Source organism: Polistes fuscatus, unplaced genomic scaffold, assembly GCF_010416935.1.
Source record: "Polistes fuscatus isolate 324 unplaced genomic scaffold, CU_Pfus_HIC Scaffold15, whole genome shotgun sequence".
NCBI classification, from domain to species: domain Eukaryota; kingdom Metazoa; phylum Arthropoda; class Insecta; order Hymenoptera; family Vespidae; genus Polistes; species Polistes fuscatus.
The window spans coordinates 1,169,855-1,189,552 of NW_025113053.1; the positions used below are offsets into that span (position 1 = coordinate 1,169,855).

Here is a 19,698-nt window from a genome sequence, read left to right on the forward strand (position 1 = left end):
TTTTCTTCGTTAGTCGAACACACCCACACATATTTGAATTCTTTCAAAGTTTAGAAATGTTTTATTCTTCTACGAAGTATATTATATCCATTATTTTATAGTCGGGGCAAAAAAGAGAAAGAGAAAAAGAAAAAAAGAGAAATTACATTTAGTATATTATTTATTTATAAATCGAATCTCGTATCGTCGAGTTTTTTAATAAAAGTAATTTTCTTATTTGGAACGAGTAAAATTTCGATCGCAGCGCAACGTGTCAAATTTCCCATGATAGTAATCGCTATGTGTATCAACGTGTATGTAAATTTATGAGAGAATTCGCATCTTGCCATCAGAAATATGGCAGAAAGGTTAAACATATTGACAAAGATTAGAAATAATCTTGATAAAATATCATTTATTATCGTTAGACTTTTTTCCACGTTTAATTTATGAACCTCCTGTTCATTCCAACCATTAGACCAGAGAAATTTCTTCCCATTCATTCCCATAGTTTGAAAATACATTTCATTTACAACATCGTACACAGTGTGCTTCGAACCAGGTCAAAGTTTAACATGTCAAGTTTGTTAGTTTTCTTATTCACATATTTATTTTTCTTATCCTACGTCATGTGTTTCTTCAACTCCCGGACATTTTCATCGGATAGATTTCTCGCGGAAAATTATGTCTCTAACGTTATCGAGATATGTCATTTTTATAAAACATCTTCCGTATTTCTCTTATACACTGCTGCTTACATCGGAGGTACGTACGATTTAATCATTCGTTAACACATATTTGATTGTCCAGAAATTTTTAATTAAATTATAAATATATAATTAAAATAATTTAAACAAAATAATTCAATTAAATATATTAGGATGCACGAATAGTTTGTGCATAATACGATATTCAAAAATATAATATAGAAATATAAAAGTATTGTCTTCCAATAATTGAATTAACTTTTGAGACGAAATTTTTGCAATGCAAAATATTTTATTCTTACACAATAATTCACCAATATTTTCAGATTTAAAATTTAATACCATGGTACAAACCTGGGCACGTTTGTTATCTCGAGAAAAAATTTCTTTTATCAATATACACCTCTCGAATATGTCAAAAACGTTATGCTACTTATACAGAATACAAAAACCATTGTTCGTTGTCATCTTGATCGATGATCAATCAGTAGCAGAATTTTCAAAAGTATCTCGCATCTTCAACATGTCATTTCCTGCTTGGTACGTTATCTTCTTACCAGGAAATTATCATCAAAATTATTGTCAAGAAAGATCGACAAATTTGTTCAACATTCGTTTCAACACCGAAATGTTAGTCACCTGTCCCCCAGACAGTGTCATACGAGAATGGTATTCCTTGAAAAACACTGAAATTGAGACTTTTGATTTGGCTATATTGAAACCTGATGGTGCATTTAAATTTTTAACCAACCTGACAATGTATCATAGAAGGAAAAACATGGATGGATTGGAACTCAGGACAGTTATCGTCGAGGTAGGAAGAAAAAGAAAAAGTCTACATATATGAATTTTATTCAAACTTACGCGTAGAAAGTTTTGCAGTTTCAAAAGGGGCATTTACATTTATTACGAGAATAATTCATTTTATTCGTATTAATCTCTGAATGCTTAAATTTTGATTTTCTACGTGTGTATTTAACAATAATGATTTATTATTAATTTGTGTATTTTTAATGTTTTTATTTTTTAAATATTAAATGTAGGATAGTCCGTACATTGAGGTAGAAAAAAATGGTTCCTTGCGTGGATTATTCGGAGATGTAATAACCGAACTAGGTCAAGCTGCTAATTTCACATTGAACATCGTAGAATTTGTTAAAGAATACGGAAGATGGGACGACGACAATCAAATTTGGACTGGTGCGGTTGGTGAAATAGCAGCTGGTCGAGCCGACATTGCAATTGGTGAATTTTCATTAACAAATAGCAGGCTCGATGTCGTTGATTATATTTTACCCGTTTTAGTTAGTCATATGTGTTTTTATATAAAGGACCCACTTTATGATAATGTCAAATGGACCGGTTATTTTAAAGTTAGTATCGTTAATATTTATTTCATATTAATTCCCGACAAAAATATTCAATTATACGTTTGATCATTTTCTTTTTTTAAGGTATTCGATTCAAAAATTTGGATTTTTATTATAGTAATCATATCAACGGCACCATCACTTGTGAGTGTCTTGAAAATGAATGACATTCAGGAACGTAATATTTATCGGATTATTTCTATGGTTTTAGAAAATTATCTTGAATTTTGGGGTATCTTTTGCCAACAGGGTCTTGATGGTTTGTACATTTTTCATATATAAGAAATTTTCAAATTATTATAAAAATAAGTTAAATGGTAACATAGCTGTACTATAATTATCGTGACTATAAATCATCTAAATTTTATTTCTTTTCTTAAGGGGGGGGGGGTAGAGTTAATTCAGTCGAAAAATGGCATATTTTTATGAATTTTTATTAAAGAAACGAACGGTTAATATAAAGGATATTATTCTAATGGGGTATTGTCAAGTCACATTTCAAGAATATTCTGTGAAATTTTCGTGAAAAAATATAAAGATTTGAGCCAATGGCAGCAACTTTTGTCAGGCGCGCGCGGAAAAAACGCATTTTGCGGTGGTCATCAGAACTCAAGACTGAATTATCGAAACCAAAAAAATCCAAACGATTCTGTTAGTTTATAAATTTATCTAGATAGCCCTGTCGAGAACAAAATTTTTTTTTCATTTTTGGATTTTTGGTGGCATTCTAAAGTCAAAAACCCGATTTTCGACCAAAAAATCAACATTTGAGCCCCTATAAAAAATACTTAAAATTAAAAAAAAAAAAAAATCATCGAGAAATTTCAAAATTCATACTAAAAATGCTGTATCTCCGTCAATTTTTCTCGGATCGACTTAAAATTTTCACAAAATATTCCTGAAATCTGATACTTTCACTTCAAAAATTTTCAAAAAATCGAAAAAAAAAAATGAAATACCCCCTCCCCCTTAAAACAACTATTTTGTCCTTCATTTTATTAATAAATATAATTAAAAATAATTTATATCACAAAAAGCATTGACATAAATTTCTTAAAACATAAACCTAATTTATTAAAAATAATTCATACTTATATGAAAAATATCAAAATTGAATTCTTTTTTCTTTTTTAGGATTTTCTTATCGACTGTCTTTAAGATTGGCATACTTTTCAACCTTCTTATCCGCATTTGTAGTTTTCACTGCATATTCAGGAACATTAGTATCATTTATAACAAATAGCATTCATTCTTTACCTTTCCGAACACTCGAAGAACTCGTCGAGGATGGGACTTATCAGCTTGCAGTTTATAGGGGTGCGTCGGATTACGATACGTTTGCTGTAAGTATTATTAAACAAAATATAAACCTCGAAATAGATTATCGTTAAACTTTTATACTTTTATTCATAGTATGCCAATGATTCAACATCGAAAAAGATTATGAAAATCATGAGAAAGGAAGATGAGTTACCAACCACAGCTTTGGAAGCCCTTCTATTGGTAAATATTTTTTATCTATGATGCAAAATCTACAAAATTTTATTTTTCAAATAAGGTAAAAGACCCAATAGCGGAACGACTAAGGGCATGTGACAGTTAATATTATTTAAGAAATATTTATTCAGCCCGTAGAATGAATAAATTTTAATTAATAGTTTAGAACAAACATTCGGCTGTACGATAAGAATTGAAAATAAGCTTATCCAAAGTTTAATAATTAAAAAAAATGTTTTTCGAAGCAGCTTAAAAGACCTAGTACCGGAACGCTAAAAATGACTAGCCCTAATAGCGGAATATGATTGGCCCAATACCGGAACAGTGAATGATAAAAGTTTCTCCAAATGCAAAAAATGATTAATATATAAATTTAACGACGAATATTTTTTTATAGCATAAAATACTCTTGAATTAAATAATGTTTCATAAAAAATAATATATTTTCAACTTGATAATAAATATAAACACAAGATTTTAAAGCTAAACTTTATAAATTAGTTTTAGAGCAAAATATTAAATACAAAAATTTGTTTTTATTTTCAAAACTGAAGTTTATGCACATTTGATGATATTGTTATACCTAACGTACTTACTGTATTACTTATTCAATCACAAATAGTTTCTTTATTGCACTATTCACCTTGCTCTTTAACAAAATACACTGCATATGTCAGGCGGCAGAGTAAACATGGCAGACTGTTCCGGTATGGGGTCGGGCCAATTTCGAGTCTACCGATAGACGAACAGCAAAAATTAATAATTTTAATGAATTTTTTTCATATTAACACTTAAGACTGTGAATTCTAAATACCTCTGGGCACACATAAAAAAAAAAAACTTATGAAAAAGTTGCTTTTTACATTTTTTACGAGCTTAAGACTACGGACTGCTTTCTTAGCAAATTCCTTAAGGAATTGAGTTAAGTCATCGAACTAAGTTTGGTCCTACAATTTTTATTTTTTTTTTAATATTAGCGATGAACTTATAAGTTTTACTTATATTCCATTTCATGCCCAAACCATTAAAATTTCGAAAAAATAAAAATTCTTAAAATTCCATATCATATTCAATAAGATATAATATAATAATCCTGAAATCGTTCCGGTACTGGGTCTCGTTCCACCATTGGGTCTTTTACCTTACAATAATATAAAAAATAGTAGAAACCATTATCAATCTTGACTTATATCAAATATATTTGCAAAATTGTACAAAGGTCACGGTCTTTTAAAACGCGTTTGATTTTAAATATGAAATAGAAAAATACTTTTTTATTTTCCATTGGAAAAATGAATGATAACGTTACAAATGACCTAGTTTTTTAAAATGTGAAAATGATTGTAGGTTTGTAAAAGCAAACAAAGAGTTACATTTTATACAAGCGTGGATATAAGATTGTCGGTACGAAATCATTCGTTATGTAACTTGATTAGAATAAACGGTGGACGAATAATTACATTGTCGATGATCTTGACTAAAAATAATCCATTCATCGATTTGATAAATCATCAGTAAGTAAACGAATTTTGTTTCTTTTTTTTTATAACCAAAATTACTGACGGATATATAAAAGTTTAATTAGTATATTTTTTCATTGACAGTTTAAGACATTTTTTGTACAACGGTGTCATCGATCGTCTCATAAAAAAAAACAAGAAGAAATCTAACTTTCATGGTTTAACGTATAAAAGCGTTTCCTTGCACTCGGTGAATCCTATTTTTGATCTTTTAAAAATTGGTTTTATTATAAGCATTACTATATTATTAATAGAATTATTGTTAAGGAAAATATTTCTTTACAAAAGAAGAAACGCACGTGTGAAGAAAAAGATAGATGAAATTGTGAACAAAATCTAATCGACTGAAAATCATAAAGACCACTTTGTTCAAAAAAAATTGTCTAAGATAATTATTTAAATAATATTAAAATAAACTTGACCAAATTAAATAATGTAGGAGTTATAATTATAAAACAAATATTTAAGTATTTAATTAAATATAACTTATTACAAAATTTCGGCATTGCATTAAATTGACGAAGAATTTTAAAATAAATGCATAAAGAAATGTTCGAGAGAAAAAGAAAAAAGAAAACAAATTCTATTGAATAAAATTGTATTTCTCGTAATAATCGAGTCGAGTGTTCCTCTTCAATTTGTATTAGCAGTTACAATCAAGGTTGACATGTAATGCTTATGATTAAAGTCGACAGGAAAATGGCAGAAATACATCGTTACTTCAGAACGATTTTTAATCTAAATATTTGCGATCTTTACAAATGAGAGAATCTAAAGTAACATGAAAGTACATACGTCGTTAGAAAATCGAAGATAAAAATTGCCGGTATACCAAGTGAGTCAATAATTACTATCATTTATCAGTTAAATTGTCCATTTTTATTCATCTATTTGTTTCTTTACAATATTATAATCTTACAATCTAACATTGTAATTTAATGTTTAAAGTATAAAAAATGTTTATTTTATAAAATATAACTTTTTCTTTAAACATAATTTTTTTTTTTATTGAAAACAAAGATAGTTGTTGGCTCTTTCAGTATATAAAAATAAAGATTAAGAGAGATATCAAATTCCAAATTATTTCGCATACAAAGAGAGAGTTATTAGACAGAAATAAAAAGTATAAGAAAGAGAAAGGGAGAAAGACAATTATTTTTTATCTGTCGCAATCATCAAATGTTCCATTAGAACGCATGCGCATGCAATTTGTAAATTGTTCCGCATATCCTTTTATGATTGACGTTGTAATAGGGATGGATATGATTAAAAAATAAACTATATTATTTTACTTTATGTAACGCATTTATAATTTGGAATAATCATATTTTTGATATTGATACCATTTTATATGATGAACTTACAATAATCATGAAAAAGGTTTCTATTTATCTGATAAGCGAAATAATGAAATGACAATGGATTTAAAAAATGTTAAAAGATCTAATCGAATTATGTTTGAGTGCATCCGAGTCTGTTTGTTGGGCTATACCTGCAGTGCAGGTAAAATTACTTCTACTCGTAGTTGGAAACTTAGTCGTTCGTAGTGTTCGTCCTTGTTCGCGCCCTTATTTCTTGCTCAACACGTTTTTTCATTTGATGATCGATTCAACTTTTCAATCAAACTCAACCCACACTTCGTTGTATTCTATTAGAACGGACAGTTTTTTTTTCTCTCGTAAATGGTTAAGTACCAATTAGATCATATCTGTCATCCCGTTCATTCGAATTCATCGAAATTTATTCGTATCCGGAAAATTTGGTGTTTTTAATGTTGTAAATTTGTGAAGAGAAAATAAGAAATATGTTACAGTGGAAAAATGTTATCATCGTCGTGCTCGTACTTGAATTTGTTAAAACAGAAATCACCAATGATCACCATACGAACTATATTTCGGTCATAATAAACGTATGCAAATTTTATAAAACTTCGAGCGTGTTTTTATTCTATCTTCATACTAAGTCAGAAGGTACGTATTAAATCTAACTATTTTAATCAAAATAATCACAAAACGTATATTAGAGTTTGAAATGTTTCATCTATTTTATATGAATGACAAAAAATGTACAGATGAAAATGTCTGGTGGATATAAAAAATTATAATTTTCATAAATAACTTGCATTTATTTTGCACTGTTTGATTGAAAAAAGAAAATTTATTATTTACAACAATAACAATTTGATACAATATTTGAATTTAATATATATAATTTCAATATATTTATTTATTATTTATTATTTAATTTATTAAACATCTTGCATTAAAATTTAATTCTTTTTGAGAATAAATTTTGGAAAATGCTACATTATAATATAATACTATAATTAAAAATAATAATAATAATATTTTTCTTAGATTTAGAATTTAGCCGATTAATTCATCGTTGGATTCGCGAGTTGTCCCGCGAAGGATTTATGGCACTCGGGACAGAAATATCGAACATGCGAGAAATATCCTATTACGAGAATCGAATTGTACGTCCTCTTTTTGTAGTATTCTTATCGGACAATGAATCGATTATAAAATTTTCCAAGAATACTCGAAACTTCGACATGTCCTCAGCCTACTGGTACGTCATATTTTTACCAGGATACAATCAAAAGGATTATTGTCCTATACCAAAAGGTAATCCCTTCAATCTTCTCTTCAACACCGAGATGCTGGTCTCTTGTCCAAAAGACAAGATCATGCGGGAGTGGTATTCTCTGAGAACTAATCAAACTAAAGTATTCGAATTGGCTGAGTGGGAATCTGATGGAACATTAATGCTTTTAACTGAACTTAGTTTATACGAAAGGAGAAACAGTTTGGAAGGTTTAGTCATTCCAGCTGTTATCGTGCTGGTAAGCAAATATTTTCAACTTTTTCAAAAGCAAATTTTTATTCCGTTAGAAAATTTCCAATCAACATTGTATATTTATTTTTAGAACAATTTCTCTTACAGAAATACAAATTCGTCAAAGAATTTTTAAATAATTGCATCAAAAAGGCCTCGAGAGAAAAAGATTATAAATTAATATAATTTATATTTAAATAGAATTGTTTTTTTTTCTAAATATATATTTGTTAACATTTCAATGAAAATTTCGTGTCAATATTTCAGAGCAATCCTTTCATCAATATGGACAAAAATGGTACACTGACTGGTTCCTGTGGTAAAATATTATTAGAGCTTACCAGATTAGTTAACTTTTCTTTCGTTATTGTCAATGAATCTTCGTCGAATGGTAGATGGAACGCTAAGTATAATTCGTGGAACGGTGCGGTAGGTGAATTGATTGCCAATCGTGCACAATTTACAATATCTTTCGTGTCCATGAGTAAATCCAGATCAGAAGTTGTTGATTTTACTTTACCGTTCATTCTTTCATCTACTTCGTTGTATATCAAGGAACCTGATGTTTCCAGTGTAGGATGGTCCAATTATTTTCGAGTATGTATTCAATATTTCTTTACATTTATTTTTATGTCATGAAATTCATTTTCATTTACATTATTTCTCGCTCTTGTTATTTTTTATGTTTTTTGTTTTGTCTTTTAGACATTCAATTACAAAATTTGGATATCTTTGCTCATTTTAATCTTGACGATACCAATTTTGTTGGCGTTCATGAAAATTATTGCCAATCAACGTAATTTCGTGTCATTGCTTTTGGATTCTTATCTTCAAATTTGGGGTATTTTTTGTCAACAGGGACTCGATGGTAAATTTATAGAATAAAGTGTGTCTTCAAATATCGTTCGCTTTAAGTTCGATGTGCTTTAAAATGTATAAATAAATGTCTTTTATCTATTTTTAGAATTTCCTCAAAGGTTCTCTTTAAGATTGGCATATTTTTCATTATTTCTTTCGGCTTTTATAATCTCGTCAGCTTACTCAGCTTCGTTGATATCTTTTCTGTCAAACGTTATCAGTCGTTTGCCATTCCTATCGATGGAGGAATTTGTAAAAGATGGAACTTACACATTAATTTCGCCTAAGGACAGCTTGGAATACGATGTATTCGCTGTAAGTTATTTAATAAAACAAAAAAAAAAGGATTTTTTATTTTTTTTATATTATTTAGATTTCATTTTTTTTTTTTTTAATTTACTAAAACCATTTTGTGTATTATTATTTCCAAATATTTATGAATATATAAATAAAGACAGTAAATATTGATCGTACGTGATCGATACTTTCATTTGTTAATAAACATTTATAGAATTCTAAACGACCGTTGGCAAAGAAAATCATGTCTTTCATGAAACCCGAAGAAAAATTACCCTTAACTCATCTCGAAGGATTTTTTCAGGTAATTATATATAAACAAAATATATTGTATTTATTAATTATCGGGTTGTACGATAAGTAATATCGTTTTACGCAGAAAATTTTTTTTTTGTTTAACATTGAAAAAATGAAATTACTTTTTGAACGACCCAATATTAAATCATTTGAAAAAATAAAATAATGAGTTTACAGGTTTGTAATGAACGTAATGTAGCGATGTACGTGTCAACCGAAGTAAGAAACGTTCTAGATCCTGAAATACCTTGCAATATCGTACGCATTAATCTTGGTCATATAGATAGTGTATCATTAATGTGGTCGAAAAAGAATCAATTTCTCAGTTTGATAAATCATCAGTAAGTAATAAATAAAAATCAAGAAAAGCTGAATTTTCTATGTATTAATTAATATTAAAAGAATTTATTGCACGTAACAATTCAAGAAATAATTGTATTATAAAATAAAATTATTAACGAATGTGTTACATTATTTCAGTATATTTAAAATAATGAGAAACGGTATGATAACACGAATAAGAAACAGTTATCAAATTAAAAAAACGTTTAACAAGAAACTAGATTTACATGGTTTAAAATTTTGGAGCATTATACCGATTTTATCGTTTCTCGAAATAGGAATTGTCTTAAGTGTTTGCATGTTGATCGTAGAAAAATGTTATTTTGCGTATAGTAAAAGAAAGAATGTTATAATCAAAAATGGGAGAGGAGGAAAGAAATTTAAATTACGAAAATATTTTATTTAATATTAACTCGTGAGAAATTTCTAATCAAAATTTACGTAAATATTATATGTATGTTCGATAAAAAAGTTACATTTCTCGTAGGCTGTGACGATAATAATTTTGAAAAGAAAATATTGAATTTCATTGGGTCGGAATGTTTACAAACTTTTGTAGTTATTATTTATAATAAAATATTAATATGCATCAATCAATAATTGTAAATAAAATTCTGAATTCATTTAAAATAGTGACAAATGATTATTTTTTATTGAACAAAATGTTCGCATACAAAATACTCTTGCCAAATAAATAGAAATAATTTTGAAATTTTTTCCATCACCTTCCTCATTCACCCTCGTATATAAGAAAAAAAAAAAAAAAAAAAACACACGAGAATAAAAAATGCAATTCTTCGAGAACCAAAGAACCCAACGAAAACCCATTTGTAGTAGGAAAAAAAATAAAAACCCGACACTTGTCACATGTAGGTATGCGTCTTATAGAAGAAAGAAATTGTACACAATTTTCTCAACAATTTCTCTCAAACTTTTTTCCCATTTCCCATATGTGTCTGATATTATGCGGTCGACGACGGTCAGGCCAACACATTAACGATGTTTCATATGTAATATAGTGGGAATGATGTGAATGGCGTTCGTGATGATAGTGTTTGCCAGTGGAAAATGATGGAAATATAATTCACAGCTTGTTCGTAATTTTCCTGATAGAGGCAACCTTTATTTTTTATCGTCTTTTCATTTTTCTTTTTTTCTTTTTTTTCTTTTTTTTCTTTTTTATCTTTGGCTCATCTCTACGTTAGATAGAAATGCAACGACCAACGTAAATGTTACATTGATACATTCGACACACAGGACACACATAAATACACATATATATCATAAATACGTACACGATAGTCATATATAAAGCACATAATATAGAAAGTAGGTGATCAAGGAACAAGACCGTATAATACCTTCGGATAGAAACACGCATACGCATATAAATGTATATGTGTTTGTGTGTGTAAATATATATATATATATATATTTATATAGGGTGAGGTATTTAAAATAGGTCACTTAAATAATACAATTTTTATTAATTGATAGAACAAAATGCGTTACCCAATTCTCACGATATTTATTTCAATACCTGAGAATTTGTGCGAAGGAAATAAAATCAAAACTAACATTCTTTCCTTTTTAACGCTGTCACTATTACCCCTTTGCACTCAAACTGATGATATTTGATTATTTCTATACGCTTGTTTGTTTATAAATGTTTTTAAAGTACCTGTAAAATGTCTACTTAATTTGGCCGAAATCGTCTCGAGTTGCTGGTTCGCGCAAGCGAAAAAGGCCTCGAGTGCAAAGGGTTAAATCTAATAAGTAAATCTACCGGTAAGTCATTAGTTGATATTTTTTTTGTTAGTGAATAAGGTCAATTCTATCTTTTTAAATAAAATAATATATTAACATTGTTATATTTACTATCAAATCCTGTGATATATTTATTATTACAAAAAGAAATAAATCAAATACCACCAATAGTAATGTAGTTATTCAGATGACTTGTTTTAAATGTCTCACCCGGTATATACGTGAATTTGTACGTATGTATATGTTTATATAGATCTTCGGAAGAAGATAAAAACGAGCGTGGAAAAACGACAATCGCCTTTCAGTCGTTCAATTCAATCACGTGTTCGTAGTACACCGGACACCTTTCGAACTCCTTCTTATATTTATTGAAAAAATTATATCATTTTATTTTCAATCTTATTGTTACTTATATTACATTGTGTCAGCGTTAAAGAAAATAAGAAATCAGATTTAATTGTAGTAGTCATGAGACCAATATGTCTCCTATAATTTATTGCGTTTTTTATATCACATTCACTGGTATCATTGTCATTGGTTTAAGTTTGACCACTCATGATTATATTTTTCTTATCACCCAGGTATACACCCATTACGAAACCTCGTGTGTGTTTTTTGTGAAGAGTGGTCATTCCGATAGTAAGTGAAAATGCAGTATATTTGATTAAATAATTAACGGTTTAGTTTACATTTATTTTGACAGTATTTTGTTATACTTTGTTTTTTTTTTCAATGTTAACATGTCTCACACATCTGCATTAGTTAATTTTAAAAAGATAATTACGTGGTATAATTTCGCATATATGAGTCATAGTGTAAACAAAATTTCTTTTAACAATGACTCATATGCAACGTTAACAGTTAACTGGTCAAATAAACGGTTTGGTATAAATTTATATTGTTTGTTCATATTTGAAATGAATTATTTGAATATTCGATTATAAATATTTGAAAAAAAAAAAATCGATTTAATAAATAGGAACCATAAATGAATTTTGTAATGGTTCGATAGACATGCAAATGTCAACTATGATCCACACATGGTCACGTGAACTCTCTCGTCAAGGAATCCTATCTATCAGTATCAATTTCACGGATCTAGCCATGGACAATAAAAAATATAATCCGACGTCAAAACCATTGTTCGTTATACTTCTTTCTACGTGGGAGAATTTCGAAGAATTCTCGAAGGTCAGCAAGGAACTCGAAATATCCTTGTTCGTTTGGTTCGTATTATTTATGGAGACACCAGGTAACCCGATGGAAGAATTTTGTCTAAATCCAATTGGCAATTTTTTCAATCTAAACTTCGATACGGAGATGTTAATTCTTTGCTACAACGAAACGATATTAAAGGAATGGTAGGTTATTTCGTATGTTTAATGTCATAATATTTAATGCATTTTGCAATTTACTTTATACGTAGATGCAATTATTTTTATCGAACGATAGGTATTCCGTACAAGGTAATAACACGATAACTTCTAATTTTGCTACTTGGAAACCTGGAAATTATTTCTCCGCATTTAGCAATGAAAGCCTTTACGGTCGGAGAAGCAACCTTTTTGGAACAGTTTTACGCATTGGCACGGTCAAAGTATAATTCATTTATACATTCTAGAATAATTTACATTACGAATTTCAAAACGATTAACTCCAGTTGTAAAATTCTTTTTATATTTTATTATCAAACCATTAGATCGATACTTATCTTTTTAATACTTACATTTTTCAATCCCTACATGATATATAAATGTTTATTGAATTTTTATATTCAGTAATAAATCAAAGATTCTCTACTTTTTGTTTAGGGAAAGTTAATCGATTTGTCGAATGAGTGATCCTTATATATAAACATAATAATCATTTCGAATAGGATTCCTCGTTTATCGGGACAAAAAATAATAAACTGACCAAGCTACTAGGAGTAATAGTCACGGAATTAAGCAAAACGATAAACTTTACTATGGAGGTGTTAGAGCCTGTTGACGCTTATGGCAGTTGGGACAAAGAAAATGAAACCTGGAACGGAGTGATCGGACAATTGGTTTCCGGTGAAATTGATTTAGGTGTAGCTGAATTTACAGTGACAACTAAAAGAAAGGAAGCTGTCGAATTCACCTTGCCATTTTTACTTTCGCGTAATCGATTGTACATGAAAGAAAATCCTGGTTCTGTTATTAATTGGTCCGCATATTTCAAGGTTTAGTTTCATCCAAAAATTATTCATATAATATTAATTATTAATTTATCACGAAATATAATTTATTTATATATGCGTTGGTCGCCATATTGATATTTGTAATTTAATTTTTTTAATTTATTGCGTTATTATATACATTTTATTTTTTTTCCAGACATTTAGTCCAGGAATTTGGGCAATAATAATTTTAATGATAACGACGACGCCCATTTTATTGACCATAATTAAGGCAAAAAGTTTTTACATCTCCGGATCTGTCTTGTCGGAAAATTATATACACGTATGGGGTATTTATTGTCAGCAAGGATTATCAGGTATCTACATATGCGTTGATGAAACAAAAACTAAATAAACTATATGCGAGAGTTCTTATATTATTATGGTTTTAATGTATTATTATACGCTTTCAGAATTTCCCACCGACTCTTCTTTACGTCTGGCTTTCATCTCCATCTTCGTCTCGGCCATAATAGTCTCGGCTGCTTACTCGGCTTCTTTAATTAGTTTCTTGACCGTGACCACAGACAGTTTACCTTTTTCCACTCTCAACGATTTCGCCAACGATGGTTCCTACAACTTGATTGTTTTCGGCAACAGTGCTGATTACGACCTTTTCGCGGTAAATTTATCACGAATAAGATACAATTCAACGTTTCTTTATTTTTTTTTACTTATTTTCTTAAATATAATGAACAAAATTCTCACACACACATACATTATTTTACTCAGAATTCCAAAGATGAAGTCATCATCCAAATGATGAGTTTAATGAAACCGAAAAAAGAATTACCAACCACTTTATCTCAAGGATTCCATGAGGTATCTTAACACTAAAATATTATCAACAGTAAATAATTATTTGAATAGTGATTATAGTGATATCTCTAGACCAGAGATTCTCGAACTTTTCCACTTGACGATCCCCTAAATTTTGTTGACCCTATATAGGGTCGGTAGGGTCGTAATCGACATTTTGAGAAGCCTTTCTTTAAGTAACAACTGTTTTATCCGGAAAAAGGTATTTATACTTAGTTGTTCGTATTAATACAAGCGTTTTCATTTTTTCCAAAGGTATGTACAGAGAAAGTGGCGTTCTACGCAACCGAAGAAGTAAAAAAAGCAATAAATCTTTATCTACCATGTAAAGTTAATTTTATAGAAACTGGTAGATCCGATAGTCTGGCAATGACTGTGCCAAAGGGTAGCCCTTTCAAGGGTATCATCAATTATAAGTAAGTTCATTATTTTTTTTTTTTTTTATGATTAATGACGATCATTATTCGTAAATAGAATAAATTTATTCTTTTTTATAGTTTGCAAAAATTCATAGACAACGGTATAATGAATCGTTTGAGAGGAATGTTCGTTGTACAAGTTAATTTATCGAAAATTATTCACACTGCTGTTACTTTGTGGGACATCACACCGATTTTGGCATTACTGATTGGTGGTACCATTTTAGGTATCATTATTTTAATCATAGAAAGGTCTTATCATATTTGTAAAATTCAAAAAGAATTTACAAAATTACAAGATGAACTTTACAAAATAAGATTGAAGAAGATCATGCGAATGGATAAGAATTTTTATTTCGACAAGTTGAACAAAGCGCGTAAGGTGAACGAGCTTGAATCATCCGTTGGTTATTTTCCATGATTCGATTTTAAACCGATCATTGGTTTTGAGAAAAAAAAGGTATATCGATCTATTCATAATTTTTTAATTAACTTTTTGTAAAAGTTTAATGTAGAAAAAGGAAGGTGAAGCTTGCTAACTGTGCATGCATATTTTATTCCATTAAAAATATATGTCCAGGTATGGTATGCGTGTATAAGAGAAGAAAATCAATCGACCCACACTCTTTTTATAAATCATTAACATTTGCAATTTATTAACGTTCTAAAAATTATTCGATCGTTCTGAAAGTAATTTAAATCGCGTTTAATGATAGTTTAATCTTATCGTTAAAAATTATTTAACATTCTAACAACAGACACTTCAGACGTGATTTAAAACCTCCATTGTATTTCGATCTGTCAAGTAGCTATTTTGTTTGGCATTACATTAAAAATAACAAATCGAAGTCAGCATTTTCGTTATATTTTGCTTTTGTAAAAAAAAAAAAACGAATTAAATTTACCGAGGAAATCTAATATATAAATCAAAATATAATGATAATAATAACAAATTGTATTAATGTATTATATTTTCACGCACCAAACAATCGTGTTTCACACACACACACACAGTTGAATCTATTTATTTAATACTTATCTTATCTTGGGAAATTAATAAATGGCGACTGAAGTATGTAAAATGTTTGCGTTATGTTTTGTAAAAAAAGAAAAAAAAAAAGAAAAATAAGTCAGGAAACCCGCGGATAGGTATTATAAATGCATATAATAATCCATGAAATTGAATTTTCTCATACCGCGCGTGAAATCGCTTTCACTTTATGCATTACTAGCAAGAAAACCTATCTATCCATCTATTCGTCTTATCCGACCGAGAGTGCAATATAATTAATTACAAATAGATTTCCGCATATCGTTTCGCTCTCTCAACTGTAAATATTTATACAATGTTTCCGTAGTTGTAAAGACCAGCTGTCCGTTCGTCAGTCCGTTTCTGTTAATGTTTGTTTGGTCCGCCAGTCACGAAAGCAAATAATTCGTCATGCACGTTTCAGTTTAACACGAGCCTTGTCAACTTTCGACAGAATCAATTCGGGAATTGATCAAGCACCGAATAACACCTACTACAATTTATTTCCAATGATTGTGATTGGTGGAGGGGTGGCTCGTTAGAGGAAAGGGGGAGAAACTCACGTAGAGAATTGTCGACAGTTTTTCGATTTTATCGTAAAGGGGTTAGATAATTATTATGAAAATGCGTTACTTTTTCTCACGAGGGAATAAAAAAGACCTCCCCTTTCGTTTTATTTAATCGAGATCTACTGATTTCATAGATTTTTTTTTTCTATTAAACACTTTGTTACTTACATTGACGTTAATGAGATTGTAATCTGTTTTTTCATTTTTTTTTCTTTTTTTCTCCTTTTTCCTCCTTTTTCCTCCTTTTTTAATTTATCTTACATCATTATTGTTATACGAAATTTATCGTATATTAGAATTATTTTATTTTTCCTTTTTTTTTATGTTTTTAGAACACTTTCATTTAATTTAGATGGTATTTGAAAGATACATAATATAACATACATGAAAAGATAATTATATAAGATTATTAAATACACACTTCTAGGTATATTCAATACCAAGAAATATTTAAAGAAGTTGGATTTACGTGTACACGTGAAATCATAAAAAAACGTCTTTGAACTGTGACCTTTGGAGAAATTCGCCCACGTAACTTCTTCCCACGCGAAATGCAATGAGCCATATCTACCGTCTTCTGATTTAGAAGAAAATGAATGTTTACTTACGTTACTTTATAGATGTCATGATTATGTCTAATTAAAAGCAAAATATACATATATATTTGAAACTGATAAACATGTATATTCATTTATTTCAATTTATGGTTAACATAATAATCAATAATTGCTGATTTAATGATCAATCGATCATCGATACTAAATAATCACGAATACATAATATAATTTCAATTGAGATACACGAACAAGCGTACACATAATAAATAAATATGTGTGTACCAATTAATTGAAATGTATCACGAAAACCATTTGTGTTAATCATAATAATAATATCTGATTAATGATCTATCGGTCTTCGATGCTTAACAATCGCGACGGGGTAAACAAAATTCCGTTGTAAAATATATGAAAAATATTTTCGCATTTAAAGCACGTGTGCTCACATTCGCGCTAAATAAATTTCTATATTAATTAATTTCTACTCGTTATAATTATTAAAAACATTTTTATTAGACGTAATAATGGATAGTACGTAAATAATTGATTAGTCGCTGCGAATTTATCGATGATCGATTAATAGATCAATGCTAGATATTTACGATGCGGTTAAAATTTTCTGTTAAAAAAAAAAAAAACCAAAAAAATAAAATAAAAAATAAAAAGAAGATCTCCAAGTATGTCTGCACTTATTGTTAGAAACGCATCGGTGAGTGGTGCGCAGTGCGCAGTACTTACATTAGTGCGTTACGCACTCAGGTGTTACGAGGAGCTATCGCTCGAGCTACCACAGGATATGGAGGAGCACGCGCTGTGTTTCCGTTTTCTGCATGACCGGAAGTGACCTTTCGCTCATTAGAAAAAGATCCACGTCACTCCCTTCAACCATCCATCGACATTGAATATAACTGTACGTACCATTATACTCTCGATTCATTCTTTCTATATCTTACAAAAAGTTATCCTTTTTATTCAATTCTGCCAAAAAGAAGAAAAAAGAAAGAAGAATCGTAAAAAAAGAAATAAAGATTTTACGTTTAATTATAAGAATTGTATTTTTCATCGTAAAGCGTCAGGAATTTTAGAATAAACGTGAACAAGATTCGATGAAAATTGTACTAGTCTCTCGGAAAATAAATTGTAACACATAGCTAGGTTTTCTGCATGCATTTTCGTGAAATTGATTGCTCTACTTTCGAAATTGTTCATCCCTTTTTATTCTTTCTATTATTTAGTTAATTAAAATAGGTCTTCTTATGAAACATGTTTTACATATAGATAAATAGGATTAACTGTACATCTATAATGAACACATGAAAAATAATAATCATTTTCCTCGGTCGAAAGACTACATCTAAGAGTATACAGTTTTCAATGCACGTGGTTTTAAGAGAGCCATTGCTGGCACGTTGTGTCATCTCTGGGCGAGCCCAGAATGCCATTATCTTTGGCGCAAGCATGTTACCAAGTAAGAGACATAAATAGAGAGAGAGAGAGAAAGAGAAAAAACCGATTCGATATATACCTTCTCGTCTTAAGAATAATTGCGAACCAGGAAACGATAATTTATATATATATATCTATAGATATACTTACCAGTCGTGCTAATGACGAAGAAGATAAAAAATAAAGGAAATAGAAAAAATGTGATAACAATAGGCTGACTAACTTAGTGCCATATTACACATTCTTAAGAAAACGAAATATTTTCAAATACTTATCTTTCAAATAAATGCTATTGTTTATTATTATAAATATATGAATAATTTTATTTGATTTATTACTTGAATTAATATTAATTCTCGGTTGCATCTTATAATAATTATTTTGTCTAACTTTTGCCCCCCCCCGCGATAGGGAAACATTTTGCATATTATTATAATATTATATTATAAATATATTTTTGTAAACACAATAATTTAGTATTAAGATATAATTTATAGAGATTCTGAAAATGATTAAATAATATAAGAAATAAAAAATCTGTTTCTTTTTACTGTTTTTTTAAAATATTTATAAATATAATAAATGTTCGAACATCATCCTCGAACGTTCTCTCTCGACTTTTTCCACGTTTCAGATATATCACGTTCGAACTTTCAAAGAACTCTAACTATGTGTTAGAGTTCTATGTGGGAGTAAACATGTATATGTGTCTACATTTGTATTAGTGATTTTCACTTTCAAACTGTAGTGTAATATGGCATCATCAAACAAACGAGCTGCCGCTGTTTAATGATCTCGTGCAAAAGACCAACGTTTATTATTTTTATTCGATTTTTTTTTTATTATTATTATTATTAGAAATTATAGTTTCTTTCTTTCTCGTTTTGTTGTTGTTATTCACTTCCTCATGATCTTCTTGGAATAAATTATATTTTTAAACGTTAGCTCATAGAAAACATGTTCATTTCATACACTTTCGAAGTATCGTTGTATACGATTGGTGTGTTAGTAATTAGAATAAATTTTGTCCATAAACGTTACAATTATCTTGTCGTGTTAAGAAACAATGAGATGTGATAATAACGTACAAAGAAATTGTAAGTGAAGAGACAATACTTATGAGGATACGGTTCATTAAATTTGTTAACAATTGAACATAAAATTCATGACGATGATGAGAATGACG

The 19,698-nt window shown here is 29.1% G+C and overlaps 2 protein-coding genes across 2 annotated transcripts; both read left to right on the forward strand.

Moving 5' to 3' along the window:
* The first annotated feature begins 213 nt into the window (after positions 1–213).
* On the forward strand, positions 214–5,507 carry LOC122514441 (glutamate receptor 2-like). Its single transcript, XM_043631282.1, has 8 exons — positions 214–744; positions 1,013–1,500; positions 1,730–2,059; positions 2,141–2,315; positions 3,191–3,399; positions 3,470–3,559; positions 4,901–5,067; positions 5,158–5,507. Exons 1-8 carry the CDS (start codon positions 429–431, stop codon positions 5,411–5,413), a joined length of 2,031 nt encoding a protein of 676 aa, XP_043487217.1. The 5' UTR covers positions 214–428; the 3' UTR covers positions 5,414–5,507.
* Positions 5,508–7,627: 2,120 nt separating this feature from the next.
* Positions 7,628–15,331, forward strand: LOC122514650. Its single transcript, XM_043631586.1, has 14 exons — positions 7,628–7,918; positions 8,179–8,508; positions 8,617–8,779; positions 8,876–9,084; positions 9,281–9,370; positions 9,541–9,704; positions 9,844–9,866; positions 12,485–12,833; positions 12,925–13,069; positions 13,349–13,675; positions 13,830–13,989; positions 14,086–14,294; positions 14,747–14,907; positions 14,989–15,331. Exons 1-14 carry the CDS (start codon positions 7,628–7,630, stop codon positions 15,329–15,331), a joined length of 2,964 nt encoding a protein of 987 aa, XP_043487521.1.
* The last annotated feature ends 4,367 nt before the right edge of the window (positions 15,332–19,698 follow it).

Excerpts from the sequence above, each read along its gene's own strand:
- LOC122514650 (XM_043631586.1), top strand. The coding sequence starts at position 7,628 with ATGTCCTCAGCCTACTGGTACGTCATATTTTTACCAGGATACAATCAA. Across the intron at positions 8,509-8,616 it reads GATGGTCCAATTATTTTCGA|ACATTCAATTACAAAATTTG; the intron begins GTATGTATTCAA and ends TTTGTCTTTTAG. Across the intron at positions 9,867-12,484 it reads ATTTAAAATAATGAGAAACG|ACATGCAAATGTCAACTATG; the intron begins GTATGATAACAC and ends ATGGTTCGATAG.
- LOC122514441 (XM_043631282.1), top strand. The coding sequence starts at position 429 with ATGAACCTCCTGTTCATTCCAACCATTAGACCAGAGAAATTTCTTCCC. Across the intron at positions 1,501-1,729 it reads TCAGGACAGTTATCGTCGAG|GATAGTCCGTACATTGAGGT; the intron begins GTAGGAAGAAAA and ends TATTAAATGTAG. Across the intron at positions 5,068-5,157 it reads ATCGATTTGATAAATCATCA|TTTAAGACATTTTTTGTACA; the intron begins GTAAGTAAACGA and ends TTTCATTGACAG.